The sequence below is a fragment of the Epinephelus fuscoguttatus genome, linkage group LG19, assembly GCF_011397635.1.
Source record: "Epinephelus fuscoguttatus linkage group LG19, E.fuscoguttatus.final_Chr_v1".
NCBI lineage: Eukaryota > Metazoa > Chordata > Actinopteri > Perciformes > Serranidae > Epinephelus > Epinephelus fuscoguttatus.
The window spans coordinates 32,378,141-32,404,969 of record NC_064770.1 but is presented as its reverse complement, the minus strand read 5'-3'; the positions used below and the strand labels follow the sequence as shown (position 1 = coordinate 32,404,969).

At 42.1% G+C, this 26,829-nt stretch overlaps 1 protein-coding gene across 4 annotated transcripts; it reads right to left on the bottom strand.

The window, feature by feature from the left end:
• Positions 1 to 94: 94 nt before the first annotated feature.
• LOC125880175 (interleukin enhancer-binding factor 3 homolog) lies at positions 95 to 23,596 on the bottom strand. 4 transcript variants are annotated; one of them, XM_049562486.1, is made up of 18 exons: positions 23,522 to 23,596; positions 20,161 to 20,250; positions 19,054 to 19,277; positions 18,749 to 18,923; positions 17,392 to 17,539; positions 14,802 to 14,893; positions 13,588 to 13,683; positions 11,620 to 11,731; positions 11,429 to 11,526; positions 11,237 to 11,348; positions 11,006 to 11,119; positions 9,867 to 10,072; positions 9,565 to 9,741; positions 9,174 to 9,455; positions 8,890 to 9,022; positions 8,718 to 8,765; positions 3,160 to 3,579; positions 95 to 962 (listed from the first exon to the last, which is right to left on the bottom strand). In XM_049562486.1, exons 2-18 carry the CDS (start codon positions 20,161 to 20,163, stop codon positions 826 to 828), a joined length of 2,577 nt encoding a protein of 858 aa, XP_049418443.1. In that variant the 5' UTR covers positions 20,164 to 20,250; positions 23,522 to 23,596; the 3' UTR covers positions 95 to 825. The 4 variants fall into 4 exon arrangements, with proteins under 4 accessions (XP_049418443.1, XP_049418445.1, XP_049418444.1 ...); XM_049562488.1 differs by having other exon boundaries at positions 9,174 to 9,440; XM_049562487.1 differs by having other exon boundaries at positions 20,161 to 20,246; positions 23,522 to 23,579.
• Positions 23,597 to 26,829: the final 3,233 nt, after the last annotated feature.

Here is a 26,829-nt window from a genome sequence, read left to right as displayed (position 1 = left end):
TGAACCCTTAATCACGTATTTCTCACTTTATATAAACAGTGTCGATAGTACAAATACCTGATACTTAAAGTCAAATTTCTAATAAAGACGTCTGTTCAAAATAAAAATCATTTATTAATACAAACACACTTTGTTACACATTAACAGGAACAAATCCCACCCAATGAAAAAAAGCTACATTGAGCAGAAATGTGGATTTAACATGAAAGTATATTTTCCAGTAATCTCCAAAACCATTTATTAAAATAACTACATCACATTATGTAAATTACAAAATAAGCTGAAATTACAAGCAATGCTGAAAAGAACAAGCTATTCAGGTCTATTCAGTTATTACAAAAAACAAACAAAAGAACATACAACAACCTTTGCAGTTTAAAACTACAAGATTTTACTAGTTTCACATGAGAGAAAAAAAAAAACCCAAGGCTGTCGCCACACAACTCTTTATAAGAAAGGAAACCAAGTCAGAGCTAGTGAGTGAGTAATCTGTAGAATCAGCCTTCATATTTAGTGATGAGGATGAGGACTGGTAGCATAGATAAAAAATAAAAATTAAAATAACCTAAAAACACAAGACTAAGCACTGACCAGACCACTGACACAGACCACTAAATTCAGCCGCAACTCAGCTCTGACTCTTACAAAGTCCAGACATCTCAGTTTGTGCCCACATGTGCTACATATAAACCCAAAAGCACATAAGAAGCAAACATGGAAAAGGCAGAGAGCACAGGCAAGCCGTCAATCACTTTCTTTGGAGAAGGCTCGAGACACTGACGCAGGGTGCTTGGTGCCGACGATTCACAGACGCAGAGATAGAGTCTATCTGTACTGGTAATTCATGCTGCCGTCGCCCCTGCCGTAGCCCACTGGGTTGTGGTACTGAGAGTGGTTGGAGCCGAAGCCCTGGGCGTTGCCTCCTCCGCCCTGTGAGTTGTAATTGGACTGACTGTTGAAACCTGTGGGGAAAGTGTTTGACAGTTAGAGAAACAAACTTATGTCTTATTTTATTGTATAAAGCTTTGAAGTTTTCTTTCCTACATCCAATGCAGTAATTCAGCAGCAAACAACAATTGTCATGTAAAGACATAGTGGAGTAATAGCATCCTGAGCAGCGCGTAAAGTCACCCTCCCTCTGTGTGTGTGTTGTAATCGGAGCTTCTCTGTTATTTGTTGTGGTAGACAGTTCAGCCAGGCACTCATGTTAGTGAATATGAGTTGGCTCATCATTGCAGAAGAAAAGAGCCCACGCTCCAGTTTCCCAGCACGTGAAAAGGATCTTGTTAGATCAAGAACATTTCCTCGTTAGTAGAAGAAACTGAACAAGTATTTTTTGTTTGTTTTTTTGGTCATGGTGGTTGCAGCCACATCGCATCTGAAACATTAAAATAAAAAATATAGCTGCAAGTGGTGATTCCAGGGTTCAAGTCAGCATGGACTGACAAAAGCTGAAAGCTGTGAAGGATAAAGACCTCTGACAGTGTGTGACAGCCGCACCAAGAAACAGGTTTTACAACGATCGGGCAAAACTGTGCAAGGCTATGCTCGTCTTTGGCACACTGTCGCCCCCTATAAGTCAACTGCAGAAACATTTTGGGGACATGCTTCAATGGCTTAATTGAATATTTTCACTGAGTTTGGTGATATTTGGACAAACTGTCATTGATTTATAGCCAAATTATGTGTAAGGTAAGTGCAATTGTTCAGAACTAATGGCGCCCCCTATTGAACGTTTCAAATCATTCTACATGTGATTCAACATTGTTATGAAACATATCCTGCAAGTTTTCTAATGATTGGACAGACAATGTGTGATTTATAATTTCATTGGTGTTACGCCCAATTTTTGCATTTATAGTGCCCCCTAGTGGTCGATTTTAATGACACTTTCAGGGTATGTTTCAGGCACTTGCGTGGATACACCCTGCACGTTTGGTGATACTTGACCCAACGGTTATGGAGTTAGGTTTATTTATGTGCTGAGCAACATCCTTTTGAAGTTCACTGATCAATTTCTTTACAATGAGATATCAACAAGATTTTGATAACTTTTGACAACACTGCTCCAATAATTATTGAAAGAAAGTCTGGTACAGACCAGAGCTACTGTTCAGGAGGAGGTGTCAAAAATGTGCTTTTCAAGAAATTCAAAATGTTGGAAAATCTAGTCAGGAGGACTTAAATGGTTCTTGAGGTTGTAGAGCACATTGAGGTGGACTGCTGTGTCTTACTGTAGCCCCTTTTACACTGCCAATTTTCCGCCTCGTAGGGTAGTCATATTGGCGGAACGCTTTTAGTTTAAACAGACCGAGGCGGCCTTCCGCAAACAGATAGGAATTAGCGAGCAGCTAGTGGCAAAAAGGAAACGCAAACCTGACAGACACTGTAAAGATGAGCCACTGGGGAGACAAGGAATTGTGCGCCAAAAGAAGAGGCCATTAACCGTCAGATGACAGGAACGGTGAAGAACGGGCCGACTTACGAGAGTTTTGCTGAAGGACTGACCAGCCGCGGCTTCCCTCCCATGTCACACGCTGAGCTACACATTTTGTTACTTGCTCACGCCCCCCATTGCCCCGAAAAAGGCACATTCTGTATAAACAAAAGTAGGTAGGCGGCATTTTGCTGCAGCTCCTGATTTTGCTTTTATACTGCCAATGCTGAAAAAAGACTGATTGGGCTTTCCTGCAAATTTGCACAATTCCTATCTAAATAGGGCTTGTATGAGGGGCATTGCTTTTCCAAAATTGCATATTGGGGCCTTAATTATAGCGCCCCCATCAGGCTGACTGGGCTCATATTTGTTGAGCAGCATTTCGTCATAGGTTCCAATCACTGGTGAAAATTTGATGTGTCAAAGATGTACCATCTCACGGGGTTTCCACAAAGGAGGAAGAAAAGAAAAACAACAGCACATAAAGAATAAGGTTTCTGCCCTTCAGGTTTAAATCACTGGAAGAAACCTCAGTGAAACCATGTTTTTACAAAGACAGTCTTTTCTTCAGGTGGTGAACGGAGACATGAACAGAAAAGTTTTTTTATGACATACCAGCTCCCATTACAAGGTGAAAAGGATTTCATCTTAACATGTAATATGCTGCCAAAGTTGCTGCACAAGATGTAAAATCAAATTCTGTATCAAAACAGTTTCCTCACCTTCATAACTGTAGTCTTGGCTGCCTCCAGCACCCCCTGTCACCTGGCTTGGATAGGCAGTGCTGTACGAGTATCCTCCCGTCCCCCCCTGGTTCTGGTTGAAATTCTTCTTCCCCTGCCCGTAGCCCTGGCTGTACTGGTTATAGGAGCCCTGTCCTGGGGGGCTGCTGGACTGGTACCCCCCTGCAGATCCACTGTTGGCCCCAGGGGGACCTGGAAAAGGTGCCTTCCCTCCCTTGTGCATGGGGGGTTTCTTTTTGGGGTTTTTGGTGGCAGCAGTGGCAGTGTAGGCTCCGTCATTCTGGTAGTATGAACCATAGGAGCCCTGAGCTGATCCTGGAGCTGTGCTGGCTGGAGGGCCACCTGACGGGCTGCTGGACGCCCCGGCTCCTCCGTTTGTGCCACCATTGTTGTAGTAATCTGGGGAACAACAGCAAGGCACAATCTTAAAATAGATAGAACCTGATAGATCTTAAAGGACCAGTGTAGGATTTAGTGGGATATACTGGCAGAAATGGAATATAAAATAATAAGTATGTTTTCTTTAGCGTGTAATCACCTCAAAATAAGAACTGTTGTGTTTTCGTTACTTTAGAGTGAGCTGTTTATATCTACACAGGGAACAGGTCCTCATCTATGGAGATCGCCATGTTGCACTGCCATGTTTGAACTGTAGCTCAGAGTGGACAAACCAAACACTGGCTCTAGATAGGGCCAAGCATGCTTTTGCATCTGCCATTGAAATTAGCAGTCTCTCAGCGACGAGAGTGTTGGAAACATGTTTTTACTGGTGTAAATCACTGGTTCTGCTTGTCTTAGGGATTTACAGTGCTATCAGACCTAGAGTTGTCTTGCTTTGGTCTGAATCAGGGACTTATTTTGTTACAAAGTTGTATAATTGCCTAGAGTTGGTTCATGTTCTCACGGCAGCATTTACAAGCGGAGCCAAACAATGTGTCATGTGACTGCAGTTGGTTCAGATCCAGGTCGGAACACGTTCTCACCACAAACGCAACGCACCAGAGTTGGTTTGTAACTGGACCGAGACCACCTCCTCAAGAAGGTCTCAGTCTGGTTGTTTTGGTGCACACCTGAGTGTGATTGCTGTGTTCACACCTGCCCAAACGAACCGCACTTAGGGGACAAACGAACTTGAGTTTGATTGAACTGAACCGACCAGGGCAAGAGACCTCTACGGATAATTTGGCTTCCAATAACAACTTCCTGAACGTCTGGATCTTGAGTTATCAGAGAAAAAGGTGAAACAGACGAGCAGGTGCTAAGCTAACAGTCCTCTCCAACATGCCAAACAGCGTTTGAGAAACACTGATTTGTAACATGACAAAGCTTTACTCAGTGTTTTTACCAGTTTAAATCACTGGTTCAGTTTGTTTTAGGGATTAAGAGACCTCTACGGATGATTTGGCTCCCAGTAAAAACCTCCTTAACGTCTGGATCTTGAGTTAAAAGAGAGAAAAGGTGAGCACACATTAGCAGGTGCTGGGCCAGCAGGCCATCTGTGATGAGCCAAAGATCATTGAAGAAACACTGATTTATAGCGTGAAACTGTTTTATTCAGGGTTTTTTTTTTTTTTTTTTTTTTTTTTTACCAGTTTTCATCACTTGGTCTATTTCTTTCTAAGAGGAGGAGACCTCTGTGGATAATTTGGCTCACAGTAAAAACCTCCTGCTGGTTGTAATCTGCAACCTTCACCACTAGATGCCACTAAATCCCCCTAAATCTTACACACTGGTCTTTTAACATCATATGCTGCACATAGGCTCTTGTCATGCACTCAGAGATTAATTCAGACCCTGGAGGAACACAGTGATGAATGGTGACGTCACATTTATTTAAAAAACAAAAACATATAAAAACAGCTGGAGCAAGAAGTCTTCCCATCCCAAATACTCATCAGATTTCCTTTTTCAGCAACAGTCTGTGTTTGCAAACTTGGTGCCAACGACCTTAGTTCGTAAATGCCTCATGTTGCTACAGATGGGAAACTGCAACTACCACACACTGCCAAATTAAGACCATCATGCATTCAGTGTAGCCATGACTTAAAGAGTGTTGCTGATATGACAGAGAAACAGCAAATCTACAGAAACAACGTGGGCATTTTTTTCAAAAGCTAAACAGAAATAAAAAACAATTCAAATATGATCGGGAGAGACAGAAAGCATTAGAATAAAAACAATCCATGTTAAGATTTTCTTAGTATTCTCATCTAAGTAAACAGTATGAAGACAGAGAGAGAGAAGAGACCAGGCTGTCGCTGTCTCCACATAATCCAAAAGGCAGTATGTTGTCCAGCTCCCACAGGCCGTCACCTAATCCCAGTGAACAGAAACAAAAGCCCCGTCCATGGTCCGACACAAGGAGGCAATCAATAAATCGGCCCTGCTGTTTCGGGAGGTCCAGGCGTTTGGGTACATCCACAGAAGGTGATTTATGGCTACATGCATGCAGTGGCAGATCGTCTCCCCGAGGTGTCAGGACATGACAAAGTGGACTGGCAAGACAGGGCTGAGGGGTTGTTGTTGCTTTATTCCCAGGGTTGCGGACTTGGTGGTGAAGGGAGTTCATGATGCTGCTGGAACACTATTGAGAATTTTGTCCATTTTTTATCCTCTCTACGGGACTGTTTTTGTTTTTCTAAGACTGGGGAAGATCTATGTCGCAAACTCGTGGTAGCCATAGCAGTCTGAGACAAAGTCACCTAAAGGAGTGAGACAGGGCAGAGAAGGGGAAAAAAAATATCAAAATTAGATTTATTTATTTGGGTTTTTCTGCCGTTAAAGAGGCAGCTGAGTAAGTCATTTGGTCAGATTGCCTTCAAACTCTATTTTTTTTTTAATTTTTTTTTTAGATTTCTCTGCTCCTGTCACGCTCAGGTAGGTCAGTCCTCAGAACAGGCTGCCAGAGGGAAGAAAGGGTTCTCATAAGAGGGGAGCTTGTCAAAAACAGAATCAAACCTGTGGCTTAAAGCAGAGAAATTTAAAATCATTGAAGTGGGAACACCCCAACATGTTTTATCATTGTGTGGTCTTGATTGCCGTTTGCTCTGGAGTGAAACCATTTTCTGTAACGACTACTTTCCCTTGTTAGGCAGATATAAAATATAGTAGAAGGTGTTCTACAGTCCTAACCAGATGCACCATCCTGCCCTGACACCACAACATCTACCTCTTACATGGTAGATAAAGCCTAACTGCAGCCTAAGGGGCTGTAACCACACCGCGTTCTTTGCACACTTAAATTTTTCTCCAACGCCTGAGCAATGCTGTTGTGGCATGCACACATTCTCGAGCGCCCATATTTTAGGACGCAACGGCTGTGCCCAGAATTACAGAGTTCAACTCCTGGAACGCAGCGGCGCGCATCGCATGTCACGTCACGAGGACCAACCAATCACAGCCAGCAGATATCTTTCCCTTCTTCTGTAGATATCAGCGTGTGATAAATACGAAGATGAAGTTCATCATGTTAGTGCAGAGCTGCCAGAGCGTTGCTTAGCAACCTCCGACACAACCTGCCGCCGTGCTTTTGATTGCTGGCACAGCAAAGTCAAAAGAGCAGCACTCAGCATCCGACCTCACATCTTCAAGGCAGTAAAAGACGTGGCATGTGTACGGCCCCCGAGGGTGGGGGAACAAAATCGATTCTTAGATGCACGTCAATGTGGACGTGGACGATTCGGCATCGATTCACAAACTGTTGGTTGCACATTGATTTTCTAAATGTTAGTAAAAAAACACAATTCAATAGAATGAAAGAGGCGGAACTCAACCATAAGGGCAGTGCAGCACCCCAACGGACTACAGCATGGACACACTAGACTTAGCCTATCTAGTAATTTCTCTTAAATAATGGCAGTGGTTGCAGCCATGCTTTAATTTTATATCTTTATAATTACATTTATGAGGTAAAAATTAAGTATGTTGTTACATTAAACAATTAGACTGGCTGAACAACACACTGCAACATTAAACAGCTTAAAACACCTCTGCACAGAATTAGAATCTATGTGTGGTGGTAGCTGATGATGGGGTGGGTGGTAACTTGTTGCTTTTTGTTTTTTTCTTGCCTGTGTGTCCTTTTGTATTATTCTATGTACCTCTCTCTCTAAATTCTGAGGTTTTTACAGGGTGAACATAGCACAGGTGGAACTTCCAAACATGACTGCAGATGTTTTAATCTGCACTCCCCTTATTTTGTTATTCTCATACAGGCAGTTGACTGTAAAACCCAGTTCAGACCAAAGATTTGTGACGAGATGAGTTGAAACAACTTCTTGCAACGCGCTGTTCTGCATCGTTCTAAAAAGCTGCTGGTTAACACCAATGCAACTAGAGGAGACGGTGTATCATCTCTATGCAACAACTCTCTGTGCTTCTGTTCTGATTTGCAGCTTTTCAGGTTTATTTTGTGGCTGAATATAATTTGTAGCTTCTTTAAATATGAATGAGGATAGTGATAGTGAGATACTGGCTGCAGCTGCATTTGTAGTAGTGCTGAAACAGCAACAAAATCAGAATCAGATGGACTGTATTCATAATAAATGTGCTACAATAATATAAATAACCAGCGCCCATTAATCAGTTGATGAGAATGTGTGTGTGGGTGGGGCATAAGCGCATACAGCGAGCAGCTGTAGCGACTCAATATCCGACACAGACACACTGCAAGGACAGAAACGGAGGGGCACCTGCAGCGGCAAGTGAACACATCGTCTGCGGTCATTTCGACTTGACCAGTGGACTTAAGTAAAAGCTGACTGGCTGTAGAAGCAGGTGACACCATCAGCCGGCTTGAGTCGAGCTCAGACAGCCAGTTCACGCTGCTGCAACTTTCCAAAACGGTTTCGTCTTGTAGCAAATCATTGGTCTGAACTGGACTTGCTTTCAAATTAATCAATGCAGTTAACTTTTTAAAATAAAATGTCTGCCGACCATTTACCTTAATTGCTGGTTATGTTTCAGATTGTGTATCAGTGTTAAGACACCAGTGAATACTATGGCACACAGTATATATATATTATATATATATATATATATAACTGAATATTATTTAGTATGCTAAAACATTAGCCTATGTGAGGTTTTTCGTTATGTCCAAAAACCTTCTTACGTGAATGACACCATTTCTGGTGAGTTATTAAAGTATGCAAATACTGGACACAATGCCAGCATAAATATCCCACAGTGGGTTAGTGTAAGTAAACGCGGATGGATACAATATATGACTGACAATCTCTGGTTTAAAAACTAGAGTATGGGACCCTTTTGACTGTGAAGTTGACGGGAAAAAAAGACCTGTACAAGAGCCACACTGAATGCAAGTAAATTCATCTGTTCAGTTATCTGTGGATCATTTCGAATAGTTTTTAAAGTAGTCACGCAGTCACAGTGAGAAAAATAAATCATGTTTAGACATTTATTTTTTTTGGTGCCAAAAGATTTCCACCCCTACTAAATTAAATCCTAACTGCAGCCCACACAACAAGTAGATATTCAGTCAGATCAAGATCATAATGAGTGAAATGAATACTCACTGTATCCAGAGTTAGCATTGTTCCCGTAACCATATGAGCCGAAACCACCTGTTAGAAGGAGACGTATTTAATATGCTGATGTGACGCCCTGTAAATCATGTTAGCCATGTATGCTAACTTGTTACCAGTATATATAAAGCACATCTGTTTAAAAGTAAAAGTGTGTTTTTACCTCCTTGGCCGTATCCTCCTCCATTATTGAAGCCTCGGCCTCTTCCACGACCTCGTCCTCCTCGCCCTCTGCCCCTGGGTGAAGCGGTGTCTCCACCTCCGGAGGCTCCCATCATGCCGAAGCCTGGAGCGTGCTGAAAAGGAAACAAACATTTTATTTACTGCACGTTCCATTTTTCCTCTCCTCACCTTTTCAACATGATCACACTAAATTATTTCGAACTTAGCCTAACTTTGATTTGAGCCTGGATTAAGAGATCTTATTCAGTTTTACTGGGCGCTTACCATGGGTGGTCCCTTTTTCTTCTTAGCAGCTTCGGCCATAGAGCCCTCGGGGAAGAGCCGCTCCAATGCAGCCAGGGCAGCGTAAGCCTTGGCCACCTTCTTATTGGATCCTGTCCCCTGAAACTTCTGACCATCGATCTCCACCTCCATGACAAAGCGTTTGTCGTGGCTGCCACCGGTCTCTGAGATGAGCTCGTACTTCAGGCCGCGGCGCTTCTCGTTTAGCTCCATCACGGGGTTCTTGCCATGTTTAGTCAGGATTGGTCCCTGTTGGCGAGCAGTCTGACAGTTAAGAGAGATGGCGGTTAGTAAAATTAGTGCAAAGCCCCCAAAAGGCCAAACGTCATGCACAGAGTCGTCACTTGAGCGCACACACAGAGGAGATCTGTACCTCTGCAGCGTCAGTGGCGTCTGCATTGGCTGTTCCTGTGGCAGTAGTGGTAGTTTCTATGGGTGTGACGACTGGCCTCAATTCTTCCACAGCGGCAGCTACGACCGCCTCCTCTGATTTCACCGGCTCAGCAGTCTTTAGTTCCACTCCTGTGGGCAGGCCCAAGTCCTGGAGGACCTGCAATTGTCCACAGAATCATTGTGGTTAAAAAACGAAACAATTTCCAAATAAAAAAAAGGGGAAAGCAGTGAAGTGTGAGGTGATATCAAAACGTATCATTTACGTATGAGTGCTGTGCTCACCTTTACAGCTACGTGCAGCTTGGCAGTGCGTTTGGATGGACCAGAAGCCTCAAAAGACTTGCCGTCCACTTCCACAGCCATGGTGAAAACTGGAACATGAACTGGGCCGGTCTGAGATACCAGTTTGTACTGGAGACCCGGCTTCAGCTGATTGAGCCTCATCAGAGCGTTCATAGCCTGGGGGGGCTCAGCCTTCTCTTCTGGAGCTGTTTAACAGAACGACATACAGTCAGAAACAGATCTAATCTATGGATTATTTTTCTTCAATCAGCTGATTAATAGTTAAGTCTAATCAGAAAATTATAAAAGTTACAAATTCCAAGGGCTGACATTTTCGAAATACTTTTGTCCAAAAACAAAAGTTATTCAATGTACAATCACTGTTGTATTTTTATTTTAGGTTAGGTTTTATTGTCACATCCTTTAATATCACAACTACAGATATTTTTGACCAACTGCGCATGTCGATCTTTTGTTTAATTTTGCTTCTCTTTGGTTAACTGCACTGCGCACCACCCAGGTCTGGTGGGAGCTACCTAGCGGTGCCACTCTTTCGGCAATTACCGCTGGTAATGCCATCCCAACGCAACAGCGTCACTGCAGAAACACTGCACTCCACTCTGCCCTCAGGTATCCCCCGGGTCATCCTGGTGAGTAAGCGCCTCATTTTTTAGCCACAAACTCTCTTTCGCATTGTTAACCTCACTGTTAGCTATGTTAGCTATGGGAGCAGTGTCAACACAGCTTGTGGTGCTAACATAGTTAACAATGCTAAAGGGGTTTTGCGGCTCAAAATGAAGCCTGTCATTCACAGGGGTGACCTGAGAGGAGACTACACGAAGACCATCATGTTTCCATAGCAATGCCATCCCACTACTAGTACAGCATTACCAGTGGAGTGGTTAGCTGCCAACTAGCTCCCTCTCTTGATATCATTTAGCATTTTCTTAAAATGAACTGGTGAGTTACCAGTAAACTTGTCAGGCTATCGAAAGCAAGACTAACCAAACCTGACATCCCTAATCACATCTGTTTCTTTACCAACAAGGCTGTTAAAAGGTTCATCTTAATGTAGGAATGGTTTATAACCTGTGTTTTCAATAAGTCTCAACAAATTCGGGAGCTATAACAGCACTTACATTTCTTCTGCAGCTTTTTCTTCTTCTTATTTGGACTCTTGTCATCAATTCCCTCCTCTTCCTCAATGGGCCTTTTCATTGGTGGGGCATACGCCGTACTGGGTGGGATTTGCACTGCATCACAGACACACACAAAATTACATTATAAGAACATATAAGGAACCATATTGCATCTGCATCACGAGTCTAAAAATAATAACCCACAGTCTCTTCAGTGCCTGAATGGTTTACCTGTGTAATCAATAGGAGTCTCACTACGTGGTTTCTTGGGCATCTTTGAGGGAAGGGGATCCATCCCAAGCACTTTGTGAAGCTGTCCGAAAGCCGACAGCCTTAAGGCATGCTGATGATACAAGAGATAACGTGTGAATAAAACATTTACTTAACTGTGAATATGCACATTTACGATTGTATCTCACTCACTTGTGCACTCGCTGTAATGTCTTCTCTCTGCTGTAAGTCCAAGTGACCGATGGCGTCTGTGGCCTCCTTCTCACAAGGATCGGAGATTCCAGCACCATCTACAACGCAAGGAAAGGACATGGCTGAAAATGGAAAAGTGCAATTAAAACTCAATTAGATACGATTTGGGGAAGAGATCCCTCAGTGCATACCAGCCATGAGGATTCCTGAAGCCAAACACTCCAAAACTCTCCGCAGAGCTTCTCCTGCCCCCATGGGCCGGTTCCCTGTGCCAATGGCTTTCTCACAGATCAGCTCCAGTGGCTGCGAAGCAGGAGAGAGAGGGAGAGAGTCTTTGTGTCAGGATGCTATTTTTAAGCTCGGCCACTAACACGAAGAGATTTTAGGTCACTGCGTTAGATAGGATCTCTGCAATTTAACAACTGGGATGGTGGTGTCTTTTTGTGTCCAGGCAGGCAAAGCTCTATCAAAGGAAATTTAAACTGTACAATGTGAAGAGTTTGGTCGTTTTGAGCAGCAGATTCATGCTGTGTTTCAAATTGGTTACTTCTGTTAGTATATTTGCATGTAGTACACTTTGTACCAGGCTTGTAGGGTATTAAGATATTACATTATACCAGGGTATTAAGAATCCCAATGGTACGGTTTTCAACACCTCCCATTTCTTTCAGAGATGCTGTATTGAGATGCTATATTGTAGCTCACAGCATACACAACCAGGGGTCAGTCTTTACTGGTAGAACAGGACACTAAGCAGATACAGATGGTAACTGTGAGCGATGGGGATAATGTTACAGGACTGTTAACAGCCAGCAACAGCAGCAATTGAAAGTGGGGAAAAACAGCCTTAGAGCCAGGTGAATTCAGAGTTCATTTTTGACCAAACCCGAGTTGGTGATTGGTAGAGTAGTGGTAAGACTAACCAGGGTGGTTTTGGTGATTTGGTTTTGCTTCTGTCGAGTTTGAAGTGTGTTTTAGTATGACTTAACAAGGCAATTGAGCTTGTCTTTGTTTGGTTAAAGAGAGGAACTTAAACTCAGAGGGTTTATAGTTGTATTTTTCTTTTTAGAGATGTAAGAATAATTACCTTTCTTAACATTCTGTGACTTTATTAGACTAAAAAAAAAGCTAAGAGGGCTTGTAAAACATAGCGAACTCACCGCTCAAACACATCAGGAATGGTGTTTTTACACAAATACCGCATACCCCAGTGAAATGTGAGCATGGTGAGAAGGTACAAAAAATAAGATACCACGCAAGCCTACTGCGTACACTATGTACTAAATGGTGTTCTGCGTGATGAAACATGGCCATTGCGCACTTACTGGAAATGAGGACTGCAAGATTTGACAGCTTTTCTTCTTCTGCTACATGAACTGCAAGTGGGTATTATCGCCAACATTTGACTAACAATTGACACTTGCTATATCTGCTTGTTTGCTCACTTGACTTCTGTCTTTATGTATTGTAGTCAATTTAAAAAACTGTTGAAATATAACATTACTACTCATACAGCGTGGTGGCCGTGGCTGACACTGGCTGGCTCTGTCACCAGCTGATCCAACTAGTTAACGAAAACCAACGCATTGTGCAAATATTTACAGCTTGTCAAGCATCTGATCATTAATCTAATACTAAAATGTTCGACAGTGAAGACGACAACTGACGTGTATAAACACCACACATAACTTACGCTCATAGATCGCACACCTGATACCACATTACATGTGACGTCAATGCCTGATGATAAAATACGCCGCTGTTCACTAGCACGGAAGCTAAGATTAGCATTTGCATTATTGTTTGTGGTACTAAATTATTACAGAATTATTATGCTTTGGTGGTATTTTATCAGGTTTGAAATGTGTTTGTGGACCCGCGCCTTCCACTTGAAGGCAACATTGTGGCCACTGACAATGAGAAGTGTCCAACATCTGTGTCCACACTCAACTTTATGACTGTTATGCACCATCCAGGTACTCAGAATACACTGTGTCTTCCCATACTTCTCGGTGTAAACACATCCATGCGCTCAATATAGCAATTAAAGAAGTATCCGGTTTGAGACACAATCAGTCTTAAGAAAATTACCTCCTACATATTTAACAGTCCCCAAAGCTTCAAAATGATTTCGCTGTCAAGAGGAGGCTTTCACTCACCCAGCCACGAAGCGGGGCCCATGTGGGGACGCGAGCGCAGAGGTCCCTCAGGGTCCGGATGACGATGACGCAGGAGCGCAGCCCGTTAGCTCTGGCCTGGGGACACAATCAGGGAGGGGGGAGGGAAGGGCACGAGGAGCACAAGCAGCCTTAGTCATACAGGAAGACTGTGTGAGGATTAGAGCAACATAAACGTCCAAATAAATAAAATAAAAATGAAGCCACACAGACTAGAACAGCTTAGCTTTGTCATTATGGAAAATATTGGATATTAGATTAATGTTTGAAGAGCCTACACGTGATCATTCACAGTCCTGGCTGTAGGTCAATAGCCAACGTGATTGATGGTGTCGTTATCAGACATGAGACATTTCCGATTGTGTTGAAAAACATGCTTATGAATTAGGTTCAGGAAGTGTGAATAAAGCCACCTCAAACTTAACATCAGCTTTAATGTGAGAACCAAGTGGACTGTTTACAAAAGGGTGTGCTTACGTGTCATTGAAAGGGGTGATGATTAAGTCAGTGACAGTCAAAAGAAAAAAACTACTCGAGGTGCAATATTCCTGTTGATTTTGTGGCACAAAGTGACGGAAACCAGCCAGAGAGCAGGAAAAATTGAGGCCACATACTCTACAAAAGCTGCAGAGATGGATTACTGATTGTTAAAGTGTGAAAGCCAAAGATGACACACACCACAGTACTATAATGAGTTATTATCAACATGGTTCACTACAGAAAACATCTTCTCTTCAGAGCTACAGAATGGGGCAGCAGTGCTCTACGAGTAGCTTGAATAAATGTGAAAATAACAACAACTCACTCACATCGACACTGACGTTATAGAAATATTGCACCTGGATAGATGGTGTATTAGTCCCAGATTTGTTCTGATAATTGAGTTAAGAAGCTGTGAGGGAGACTAAAGAACTCAGGGACTAAAAAGCAGCATTGAACTTCTTTTTTTAAAAAAAATGGCACTGCAGTAGAACCTGTTAAGTGAGCAAAGCAACTCTACAACAGTGTAATGACAAAGGTTTCCTAAGAAACAAACATCCAGATCATCAAGTATTACTACAGGAAGTTCACTTCAAAAGAGTAAATAAAGAAAAAAAACACATGGAACGCCCAAATAAAAGACAAAAGAACAAACAGCATAAAACCAAACTCAAAACTACTTCTGTTTTAGAGACAAATAAAGACAAGATCCAAACCTGGAACCACTTAGCGTGGCGGAGAGACGCCAAGGCAGTTAGGCATTTCTGCCTGTCCAGAACATCCGGGGGATCGTTGACTGAAAGCGATTCTATTGGCAGGTGGAATAAGAAGACAAGGTACAGTTTGACCAAGGGGAGTTCTGTCAGCCGGCCAGGGGGAACACAGGCAGCCTTCCCAAACCACAGGCAGGAGGGGGAAGGGGAGGGGGACCCCTCCACTGCAGAACCACCAAACGCTCTCAACCTCCCAGTTAATATGGTTTTGCACGGCCCGGCACACACTGATTAGACTGAAAACCCACCAGAACGACAGTATTGTGAAGTGGGTTATAAACCTTACTCATGTCTAGTTCACACTACACAACTTCAGCCAAGATTTTCCGCTCACTGAAAGTTTTTGAAGCTCCCCAGGTAAAGCCTCAGTTCAGAGACAAATCGGTGTTTGTTCAGTGTGCAAGAGCTGTGTGTGAACTGTTCAAACGGCCACTCATGCATCGCAGACGCTCCCTTGATGTTTAGCGTGCTTAATATCTGGACCTGTTGGGGACTTTGTCAGCACAAGACATGGGCTGAGGACAGAAACGAGCAGCGCTGCAGCAATTTCCAAGGTGTGTGTGTGTTTGAGGAGAAAGAAAAAGGCCTTGTTCAGACTGCCAGTCCAAATTGCTTTTTTGGCATATTCAGATTGCACGCATAATGATTCTAGGAAACCTGCACAGCGAAACAAACAACCCAAACCATAATTTGAGGTGGTTTGAAATGCGATTCCAAACTATATTCTACAGATGTGTCTCAGTACAGCTGCTCTGACACACAACAACAACGTCAAATAGGAACTGCTGAGCAGATTCCTGCTGCTACTTGCAGAACGCTAAAGAGGACAACATGAGGATTAGCAATCCATGGACAAGCGCCAAAATAAATTGCTTGGAGAGCAGCATTTCTATGTAGTAACTGATGCCTGCGTTGTTACCACAGCAACCCACGTAGATGGGTTTGTGATGTCTGGATACACAAATCGATCTGATTACTTGCAAATAACAGCATGGACAGTTTGTCTTCACGATTGGATTTGAAAAACAATTCTGATTTGCCTGAGGTCTGAACACAGCCAAAGTGACAGAGAGAGGGTAAGAGGTGGAAGGTGGACTATTGCACACAATGTTTCTGTAAGTTATTAGCCTGATAACCTGCCCAGATTTTATTAATTTCTAAAAAGAACCCTCGAACTTGGATTCAGGTTTGACCCATGCGTTATGACGTACCAGGATTCCTCCTGGTGAAAGACTTAGTTGCGTGCTGGTGAGTCATGTAGCTAGAAAACCACAACGACCTTAAGACTCCCGATTACAAGACAGCAAGTTGCGTAGTGTGAAAAGTACAGCGATCTTACGACTTGGAGAGTCGTGTAGTGCGGACTCAATATTAATAAAAAATAAAAATGTGCCTGTAAAACGAATGTAAAAAATCCCCTACATAAAAAACGTGCATTAATTACGGGCTAATTATCAAATGGGAGGTTGTATCTCCATAGTTACTTGAATGGATGCTTCAGTGCTCAAAAGGGTCTGCTTTTCTTTTCTGGCGTTAACAGGAGGTAGAGCCCCTCCCCTTTGCCCCTATACTGGGTACACTGCACTTTGCCCCTTCCGAGACAGAGAGCGGCCAGTTGGTCAAAGGTCCAGCGTCCCTAAAAATTGACAAACTAGAAGGCTTGACAGAGAGAATCAGAATTGGAACCACAGGCAGACGTTATCAGATGCACAAAAAGTGGGTATCAAAACAAGTCCACACTGCAGCAAAACTGATGGCTCAAAGAAAAAGAAGACCCAAACTGGGCATCACTGTTAGCACAAGGCTACAGATAAGGTCAAGGTTCAACACCTGCTATAACTCAGATCCTCACTGCTGTTGGGTGCTATTTCAAGTCTTACTTTGTTATTGCAAAGCTACAACTTAGCTTATAGCTTAAACACAGATTTCACAATGCCTTGGTCTATCACTACCTAACAACTGGAGCCGATCCACTGGATTTTGAGTGTGTTTTACACAGACATGCAGAACCCAAGTGTCCCTTGTCATTATCTGTAACCCCGAGCCTTCCCTGCTAATCAACACCAGAGACAGTCAATAGCCCACTGTTGGGTCTAACAACCAAGGACAGTTTCACCACATTTTGCTACTCATTTTTGCTGCAATGCAAACCGTTCATCATCAATGATAAAACACATGCAAACAAAGTGGTCTCTCTTTTTGGTTAAATTCTCAGTAAGCCTTCATTTCGTTGGTGACCTTGATCATTAAGGGGGGAGAGAAAGCCATGTCTTCAGCAGTCAGTAAACTACCTGCCCTATACTGTATATTGGGCCATCAAAAATGTACAATTACATCACATGGAACTACGAGAGAGTCTAGAGAGCTATAAGCATAGCACAGTTTCATTATGTGACAGTGCGTTCTTGTCCCCTAGCTCCATTGAAGGCCCAATAAACAATATCTGTCTAGCCTGGTCGCCTGCCTGTTCTCCCTGCTGGAGGAGGGGCGGCACTAAAATCAAAAACACTGAGGCCGTCGTGTAGGAGCTTACCTCCAGAAGCAGCCCTCTCCATCTCCTCACGAACCAAAGGGGAGGTCAGGTGAATGGTGAGGGTGAGAGGGGGCTCCTTGGTGTTCTTGATGACTATACTGGCCTCGCGGACATTCTGGGTCACCACATACTTGTCTTCTGTGATCACCTGTGAAAGAGCAAAGTGTTTGAGACACGAAGCAGGCAACGCTTGTGTTGAAGATGAGACTATTAGAAGATAAGATGAGGGGTGCACTGATTTATAGACTGATAAACGCCTTGTTGACTGACTATCAGCAATAAGATGACATTCACAGACTGCAGCAGCTGATTCTCTTGGGTCACATAACAACAATTTTGTGCAGGCTTAAAAGCAGAGTACGAAACTAACGGTGCCCCATCGTCCCGGCGACAATAGAAAACGTGTCTTCCCTGGAACGTTTTTCACACAACCTGAAGTCGTTTCACTGCACATCACTGTAATGTCGATCAGATTCATCCATAGCCATGTCAGAAGTTCAGATTAAGAAGGAAAAATACACCAAATGGTGCAGTAAAAAATGTTTTGGTGCGTGTGAAAAAAATAAGGTGTGTGCACTCTTTAAAGATCTATGCATCATGTGCTAAGGCTGTGCAATTAATCGTCTGGTGATCGCGATTACGATTTTGTAGGCAAACAATTTCAAAATTAATGAAATCAAGAGTAAACGTTTTTGGTTACGGATGCCTGGAGGTGTTATTTTGTCTTCTACGGAAGTCGCGCGTGCGCAATACCGCCTCCTCCCCTCCTCTCCTCTATTCACTCCACGAGCCAGTCAAGTAGGTGAACTACGAATAATGTGATGAGCAGGTGATCGCGTAAGATTTAAAAAAAGCGTTCGGAAAATGGCAAAGGGAGAGCGAGAGGGGTTGGTCTGTGTGTCTGTGTGTGTGCGCACGCGCGTGCATATCGGGACTGAACTCCGCCATGCGCGATAGAGAGCAGATGATTTGTAAACGCGCGACCATGTAGAGACAGAAATGACATGCCGTCATGTAAACAATATAAGTCATCATGTGCACCGCATAATCGTTTGTATAATCGTGATTTCAATTTGGACCAAAATAATCGTGATTATGATTTTTTTCATAATCGAGCAGCCCTATCATGTGCATGTACACAGAAAAAGTACTGAGCCCTGATATGTTAGGTTCTTCAGTAAACATAAAAAAGGTTTATTATGTTGTATGTCTACCAACATATTTTTTTCATACGTTCATATTATAATAATAATAATAATAATATCTTTACTGTCATCAGAAAGCCGGTATCGTGGGGCTCTAGTAAAAATGTTATCGTGTTATTCAGTGCACTGAATTAGCTGATCCATGTTCTCACCTTGAGCTGTGAAACAAGGTTTTCAGACACTTTCTTCAGCAGATTGATGGTCGGCTTGTCTTTACAGAGGAGCACCAGCTCCAGGTCCAGGTCCCCCTTCAGCAGCAGGCCCTTGGCAACCAGGCCCACCCTCATCACGCCACGCAGAGAGCGGGTGGCCTGATCTTTGTGCTCACTATCAAAAAGACACAGCAGGTACATAGAAGAAGCACAAGAAAGACGAAAAGTGAATGGTTGTTAGAGAAGAGAAATTGAGACATTTTTCACCAACTGACTAAAAACCAACATCCCTGACATCTTCTCACCTTTCCTTATCAGCGTCTGTGCTATCTGAGTCAGATTTAGTAGTTCCCTTCTCCTGCTTATCCAGCCAGTCAGAGACAGCCTTGAGGGCCCGCTCTGTGTGGGACACCATGTTCTGTACACTTTCCAGTTCCTCCTGAGTTGGGTAGATGACAGAGTGTTTGGCCATGACATGTCGGTCATCGTTCATGAAGACGCGCATGGAGCGGTGGCGCATTGGGGGAGGCTAGAGGAGAGAGGACACAAGTTAATTAATAAAGAAACACCAGAGAGGTTCATGCTGCAAAGATGCATTATTGTGGATAAGCACGAACAGATCACACACCAAAACAAAACCTAAATTGACACAGCATGGTGTTAGTGCATGACAGAGTCATCCAGGAGGATGTTATTAACTCTGCTGGGGTAAACAGCAAAACCTTGCATCTGCTTTCGATGATTCGGTAACACCTCACTGTGCTGTGAGCTGGTCAGGGAGAATTAAAACAACAGGTTGTTGCTATTTATACACAACAGACCTGCCGCACAAAGCAAGATTACTCAGTTACCTGTGTAACTGGACAGAATCAAACTGAGAGCAGCTATATCAACTTCAATCCATGTTGCAGATTTGCAAATGCTCCATGATTCATTCAGAACACTTATTCAGCTAATTCATTAATCCTGCTTTATGAGACAGGCTCTTGGTCAACCTGCAAAAGCATTTACACAGATTAAAGGACCTATTTTCTCTGTAACTCTCTAGTCTTTGATTAATTAAAAATAAAAAGAGTAACAAGGTCTCATGTCTAGGCTAAGCTTCTAACACCAGTGATTACACAAGCCCAGTTTATACACAGGCAGCCAAAGCCAATTTAGAGAGGAGCAGTGATGTGGAAGCTACAGCATGTGTTCCTAAAGCCCCGGGCAGACTGCAGTGACAAAACACTGGCACCGGTCCTGTGACTCAAATTAGATGTGACAATTTTATTTGTCCTGCTCACAGGAATATTTCACAAAAAGGCCAGTGCGCCCTGTCCTTTGGCTGCCTGCTTATTGCCAGACATAAAAACACATGATACAAAGATGCACAATCTCAAATCAAACAGAGACTGAAATGGAGTCAATACCATTGTTGCTCTAGAGACCGTGGTGACTCTTGTGTCCAGTGAATGACAGCGTTAGAAAATGTCTTCTCAGCAGCAGATGGTGCAGTCTGTCTGTGCATGGGGGAAAACACACATAACATAACTTCATTACTAAGGCAATTCAAATGTTACAGGAGGTAAATTCTGAAGCCAACTAAAAACTAAGACGTACAAAGGGTGAAAGGCACACATATTCGTTTTGAATTAAATTTCTGTTTTCTGTTTAAACAGTTTTAAATAGTGTTTTTTGCTATTTATAAATTGCATTTTTTTCCTATTCTGTTTCTTGTCAATGCACCAAAACAAATTCCTCGTATGTAAAAACAAACTTGGCAATAAACTGGAGTCTAATTCTGAACACTCTCTCTTATCTATCAGCACATTAAAGTTGTTGTTACCAGCTGCAACAACAGAGGAGAATTGTTGGCACAGCAACACATGCCTCAGAGATTAAATGCAGCCCTACTTTCCCAGTGCAGAGACACAGCTCAGTATAATAAATCAGACTTTAAAAACACAGGCTACTTTGTCTGTGCAAGGTGCAGACACATTTGTATTTCTAGCAGGCACACGTGTGACCTTAATATTCTATTTAAAAATAGTAAACAACCAATAAGTGCTCCTAGAAATGATGGATCTCTGAGCAGAGGTCAAGGTGGCACTTAAATATGATTTCACATAAAGCAATATTCAGTCACAAATTTACAGATGTGGCTCTCCCAGATTGCCAGGCTGGAAAGAGGTACGAAATAATATTCAATAATAATTTGCACACATCTCTTATCATCACCATTAGCAGGTGTCCTTCAATAAGCACACAGTATTTTATCTGTCCATTCACAACCTTTTGTCCACTGTTTGAGAGTAGCGAATTTCGCGTTAATAAATCAGTTTCACCACATTTTGCAGTCGCTTGCTGGTAATTCAAATATGAATATATTTGCATGGTTATTTAAGTAAATTACTTGTTTGCCATTTTTGTGTAGTTAACCACTGAAACGTCAAACTACTTTTGGTCTTACAAAGAATGATTTTTATCTTTATTTTTACCATTGCTTCTCTACTGTACTGGCAACCCTTTTAACCACATACAGTCATACGTATTAATCATTGCAATTTATTTACAAATGTTCAGAGAAGTTGATGCATGGCTATTTTACAATTTAATGGGCTAACTGATTAATGCTGCTTGGCACAATTATCCCCACCTAAGGTCGCATATATAAAACAATGCATAGGATCCATACTGAAAATGTGCGTATGGACAAAAGCAAAAAACATTTGATGATTTCTACAATCAGGCTACAACCTTGCCATCTGCATCGCCAATTTCCGATCTCCAAAATGTTCAAAAGCATGGGTCAATGTTTCTCCAATCAAGTCTGTTTTTACAAATCATAACTTTTGCATGGGAAGTGGCGTATGCCTTTTTCAGGCTTCGTTTTGTACAAACGCAATGGATTTTTTTTTTTCATGTATATATGGTGTGGAAGAATGGACACTTGTTGAAATAAACTCAGTTTAGTGGCATTTATTGCTGGCATGTAACTTGTTCTGTATTATATTTTGTAATAAGTTCATATCGCATGTACATTATCATTATGATAATTTTATACAAAGTAATTTGAACTATTTTTTTTTTTGTTTTTACTAAGGAGCTTCAGAAAACAAACTAGATTTTTCCCAAACACTGCTTGTGTCTTGGGAGTAGTGATGTCAAAATACTGGAGTTTCTAACTTGCATACAATACGTTCTATACCAAAATTGATATGTAGGGCATAAATTATATTTATCGTAAACATTAAGAGTAAACAACAAGAGAGACTGAGAAAGCGCAGCTGGTAACAGGTATATTGACACTGTGGAAAAAGATTAATGACACCGTTTTAAATACCCAGAGTCAATATGGATTGGCACGTCATTGGTATTAGGACAATATTGGCATTATAATTAAATATTGTAATAGGTCAACATCCTGATATGAGTCCGTCATCACTATCGGCCAATACCAGCTTTAAAATGAACATCAGATCAGAATTGACCAATGTGCTTTTTCTTAATTTGCACAATGAATGAGTATTACATAGACTGAAAAGCATTGTATTTCATGTCTCCATCTGCCTGTGGACCACCATGATAAGAGTATGTATGTAATATGATGTTAATTCCCCTAAAGAAGAGACTTGATGATCACTAAAATGAGGTAGGGAAAAAAGTAGATATATTGAAATTGGTATCGGCTATCAGTCAAATGAGTTGTTATATCAGCATATCGGATATCGGCAAAAAATCCAATATTGTGCATCCCGAGATGAATCAATATTTTGACAACACTACTAGGGAGTCTCTGTCTGCTGAGAATAAATAATTTCTAATAACATTTTGGAAGCAGGAAAAGACTAGGTGTTAGGCACTATACACCAACTGTAAGACAATATAACGTGATCAATTTTCAATAAGGGTTTTAACTGCCAATAACAAGGTCATCCTAAGTACCTTCACGGATGACTGGCTGTGTGATGTGAGTGTGACTGCTGCTGTATAACAATGAGTGATTTGATCAGTGGTGTTAAGCGGGCTGACATTTCATTAATTTATCGTGACACACCCAAAGTGCTCACATATTGTGGTGCAAACTCTATAGGATGATCTACAGCATTACAAGGATGATTCCCAGTTGCAGTTGTAACAAATGAGGTGAAAATATAACGAGTAGAAACACTGCCTCTCTTTATGTGTTTCACTCAACAAGTTACTAACGTGTAGCACCGAGACCAAAAAGCTACTGTTACAGCTGTCAAACCTACACTGACACACAATCTTTACTTCAGGACGAGTGACGATGAAGTAGACCAGCAGTCGTGGGCTCCAGACCCCGCAGCTCCATCGGGGGAATTTAAAAACGACGCCATTTTAATTCAGCGCAGCTAGCTAGCTAACATCCCCCACAAAAAACCCGGCTCACGCATCGTTTACATCTGCGCCGTGTCAACATGATGACAGAAAACACACAAATAAATCACACAGAAGTTGTTTGTCAACTAATTCACTAAACAGAAATGGGAACACTTGAAGGGAAAATGTGGTGGTGTTGGGAAAATTGGCCTGTTGCCTATCAGACACCAAAATGGTCGAGGAAACACCGAGACCCCATTGAATGCTCAACCACAGTTAGCACGTTAGCTTATCGGAACAAAGCAAAATTAATTCACTTCCAAACCGCATAATTAACTCGCTAGCATACACAAAATGAGCTTCGTTTGTTCTCCTGGCGTTCAGCGACTAATTAAAACATTACCCTGTTTATTTAACGGGTTGAAATTACATATTTCCCTAACTTACCGTGGTGTCGTTACTGCTAATGGACGGGTGCTGCACGCTAGCTCCCGGTCACGGCAGGAGTTCCATGGGAAACGCCCACGATCTGAAAACTATTGCGCTCATTGGACAGAACTAGCACGTGACTGTGATTGTGGCCAATTGGAAAAAGGGGGACACAGATCGGGGGGCGTGGCTACGTATAATGGCTTGAATTGAATTGTCTGCACACAACAGCTGGCTGATTTATTCATTGTTCTTTGGGGCCTGGCTTGATGAGCATATCGATTAAAACACGATCGTGACACCAGTGTAATCTCTTTTTTTCAGGCGCAATGAGTATTGTTATGGAAAATTAAAACCCCATCCATTAATACTCTTTTATACTGTCTCACAGGCCAATAAATTGTGGTTGAAATATGTGTTTAGAGCACACTGACTCTGTTTAAAAGGAGAAAGCATGTACCAAACCTAACACTGTGCCACAACATGTGTACAGAACAGATAAGGAAGACAGCTGCAAGACAGGTCTAGAAGATGAGTTGGAAGTCAATTAAAACTGTTCATCTGTTTAAGTAAGCTTAACCTAACACATCTGAATAGGATGTTTCAGCATCACCTCTATGCACGCCCACTTTGTGTATAAAAATGGACTGCAAGTCTGGGTAACTATACTGTAAGTATAGAGGGTATACCCACCTTTCAGCCAGAAATCCATTTGAATACATAGGACAGTTTACCTATATTCTCTTTGGGAAACGACTCATCTTCCTAGTGATACTACCCCCACCTCATAGGCTATCACTACACCACTGCTTGAATAGCTAATTGTATTAAAGAGAGGTATAGTGTTCACATCTCCCAATGTGAGTGTAGTAAATGCACTGCCAACTGGGATCATATCCTTATCACTGCAACTCAATATATGACAACATTACTACAGCCAATTACAGTGTTACTGTGGATGGAATCTCAACTTTTGACAAAAATTCAACAATGCTTTAATTAGACATTCATTTATTCCGTGAACAGTAACACCTCACTGGCTTGATTACAAAGCTGGAGTGCATCTGGTCTTGAGAGTAGAAAAGATTCACATTATTATCAAGCCCAGTTGCCAGAAGAAAATGTTTGCATTGTACATTTCTGCAAACTACAAATATGTTACATTTGTATATTTCATATGTATTATATCAGTGTTTCTAAAGTAAAGTGACTTTTTCAGTGGGTGGTAGAGGTGATGGTGGATGGTGTGTCACCTAGGTGAGACAGTTGCCAATTAAGAAAAACAAACAACAAAATCAGTTGGGTTTTAGAAAGTCATTGCTATGTTTCCAGCAGCTTTTAGACTCCAAAAATTAGTGTTTTGTAGTGACCTGGTGCTGTTTTTCCAGAGGGGATAGTGTCACGAAAAGTGTTTATTTTTTACTGAGACATCGCTGCTTTGACTGCCGGGATTGTGCCACCGATAAACATTATTTTTCCTAACGATAACTAAGTGGTTTTTGTGCCTAAACATAACCACTCATTAACCACAGTATTACTGAAACATTACGTTTCAATTTATTTGCTACATAATAATGTGCAAATGTAACATTTGGGGTTTACAGAAGCGTGCTAATATTTTTTCTGGTGATTTGGTTGTCTTATCCTGATCCAGAAGCTGAGGGCATAATATGACGGCATGTCAGATCTGTTGTTTTCTTTTTTAGGAAGCTGCAATAAAGTAATTTATATCTGCATAACTTGAAACAAATAAAGATTAATTACCTAGTGAGATATCAGTTAATTTTCTATGTTGACTCATAATTAAGTGGTGTTTCACTGAAGCAATTGCAGATCCTGGAACAAAAAAATGCAGTTCACACATACTGGGGCAACTTCTTTGGTGATTAGCAAATATATTGTATGTTTCAATAATTTCCCGCCCACCATTTTCATCCACACCAGGTCTAACTTGCAAGACAGGAATTATTTTTATCTGTATTGATAATCTTTCAAGTAGATTAACATGACGTGCGGAGTTCCACAAAGATCAATACTTGGTCCTCTTCTATTTCTAATTAACATACAGTACAGGCCAAAAGTTTGGACACACCTTCTCATTCAATGCGTTTTCTTTATTTTCATGACTATTTACATTGTAGATTCTCACTGAAGGCATCAAAACTATGAATGAACACATGTGGAGTTATGTACTTAACAAAAAAAGGTGAAATAACTGAAAACATGTTTTATATTCTAGTTTCTTCAAAATAGCCACCCTTTGCTCTGATTACTGCTTTGCACACTCTTGGCATTCTCTCCATGAGCTTCAAGAGGTAGTCACCTGAAATGGTTTTCCAACAGTCTTGAAGGAGTTCCCAGAGGTGTTTAGCACTTGTTGGCCCCTTTGCCTTCACTCTGCGGTCCAGCTCACCCCAAACCATCTCGATTGGGTTCAGGTCCGGTGACTGTGGAGGCCAGGTCATCTGCCGCAGCACTCCATCACTCTCCTTCTTGGTCAAATAGCCCTTACACAGCCTGGAGGTGTGTTTGGGGTCATTGTCCTGTTGAAAAATAAATGATCGTCCAACTAAACGCAAACCGGATGGGATGGCATGTCGCTGCAGGATGCTGTGGTAGCCATGCTGGTTCAGTGTGCCTTCAATTTTGAATAAATCCCCAACAGTGTCACCAGCAAAACACCCCACACCATCACACCTCCTCCTCCATGCTTCACAGTGGGAACCAGGCATGTGGAATCCATCCGTTCACCTTTTCTGCGTCTCACAAAGACACGGCGGTTGAAACCAAAGATCTCAAATTTGGACTCATCAGACCAAAGCACAGATTTCCACTGGTCTAATGTCCATTCCTTGTGTTTCTTGGCCCAAACAAATCTCTTCTGCTTGTTGCCTCTCCTTAGCAGTGGTTTCCTAGCAGCTATTTGACCATGAAGGCCTGATTCGCGCGTCTCCTCTTAACAGTTGTTCTAGAGATGGGTCTGCTGCTAGAACTCTGTGTGGCATTCATCTGGTCTCTGATCTGAGCTGCTGTTAACTTGCGATTTCTGAGGCTGGTGACTCGGATGAACTTATCCTCAGAAGCAGAGGTGACTCTTGGTCTTCCTTTCCTGGGTCGGTCCTCATGTGTGCCAGTTTCGTTGTAGCGCTTGATGGTTTTTGCGACTCCACTTGGGAACACATTTAAAGTTTTTGCAATTTTCCGGACTGACTGACCTTCATTTCTTAAAGTAATGATGGCCACTCGTTTTTCTTTAGTTAGCTGATTGGTTCTTGCCATAATATGAATTTTAACAGTTGTCCAATAGGGCTGTCGGCTGTGTATTA

Bases quoted from the DNA above. Each gene is read 5' to 3' on its own strand.
- LOC125880175 (XM_049562486.1), bottom strand. The intron at 13,684-14,801 runs GTTTGGATCTTG...TTGTGTCCCCAG, and splicing joins GCCACGCTAAGTGGTTCCAG to GCCAGAGCTAACGGGCTGCG. The intron at 9,456-9,564 runs GTACAGATCTCC...CTTAACTGTCAG, and splicing joins ACGCCACTGACGCTGCAGAG to ACTGCTCGCCAACAGGGACC.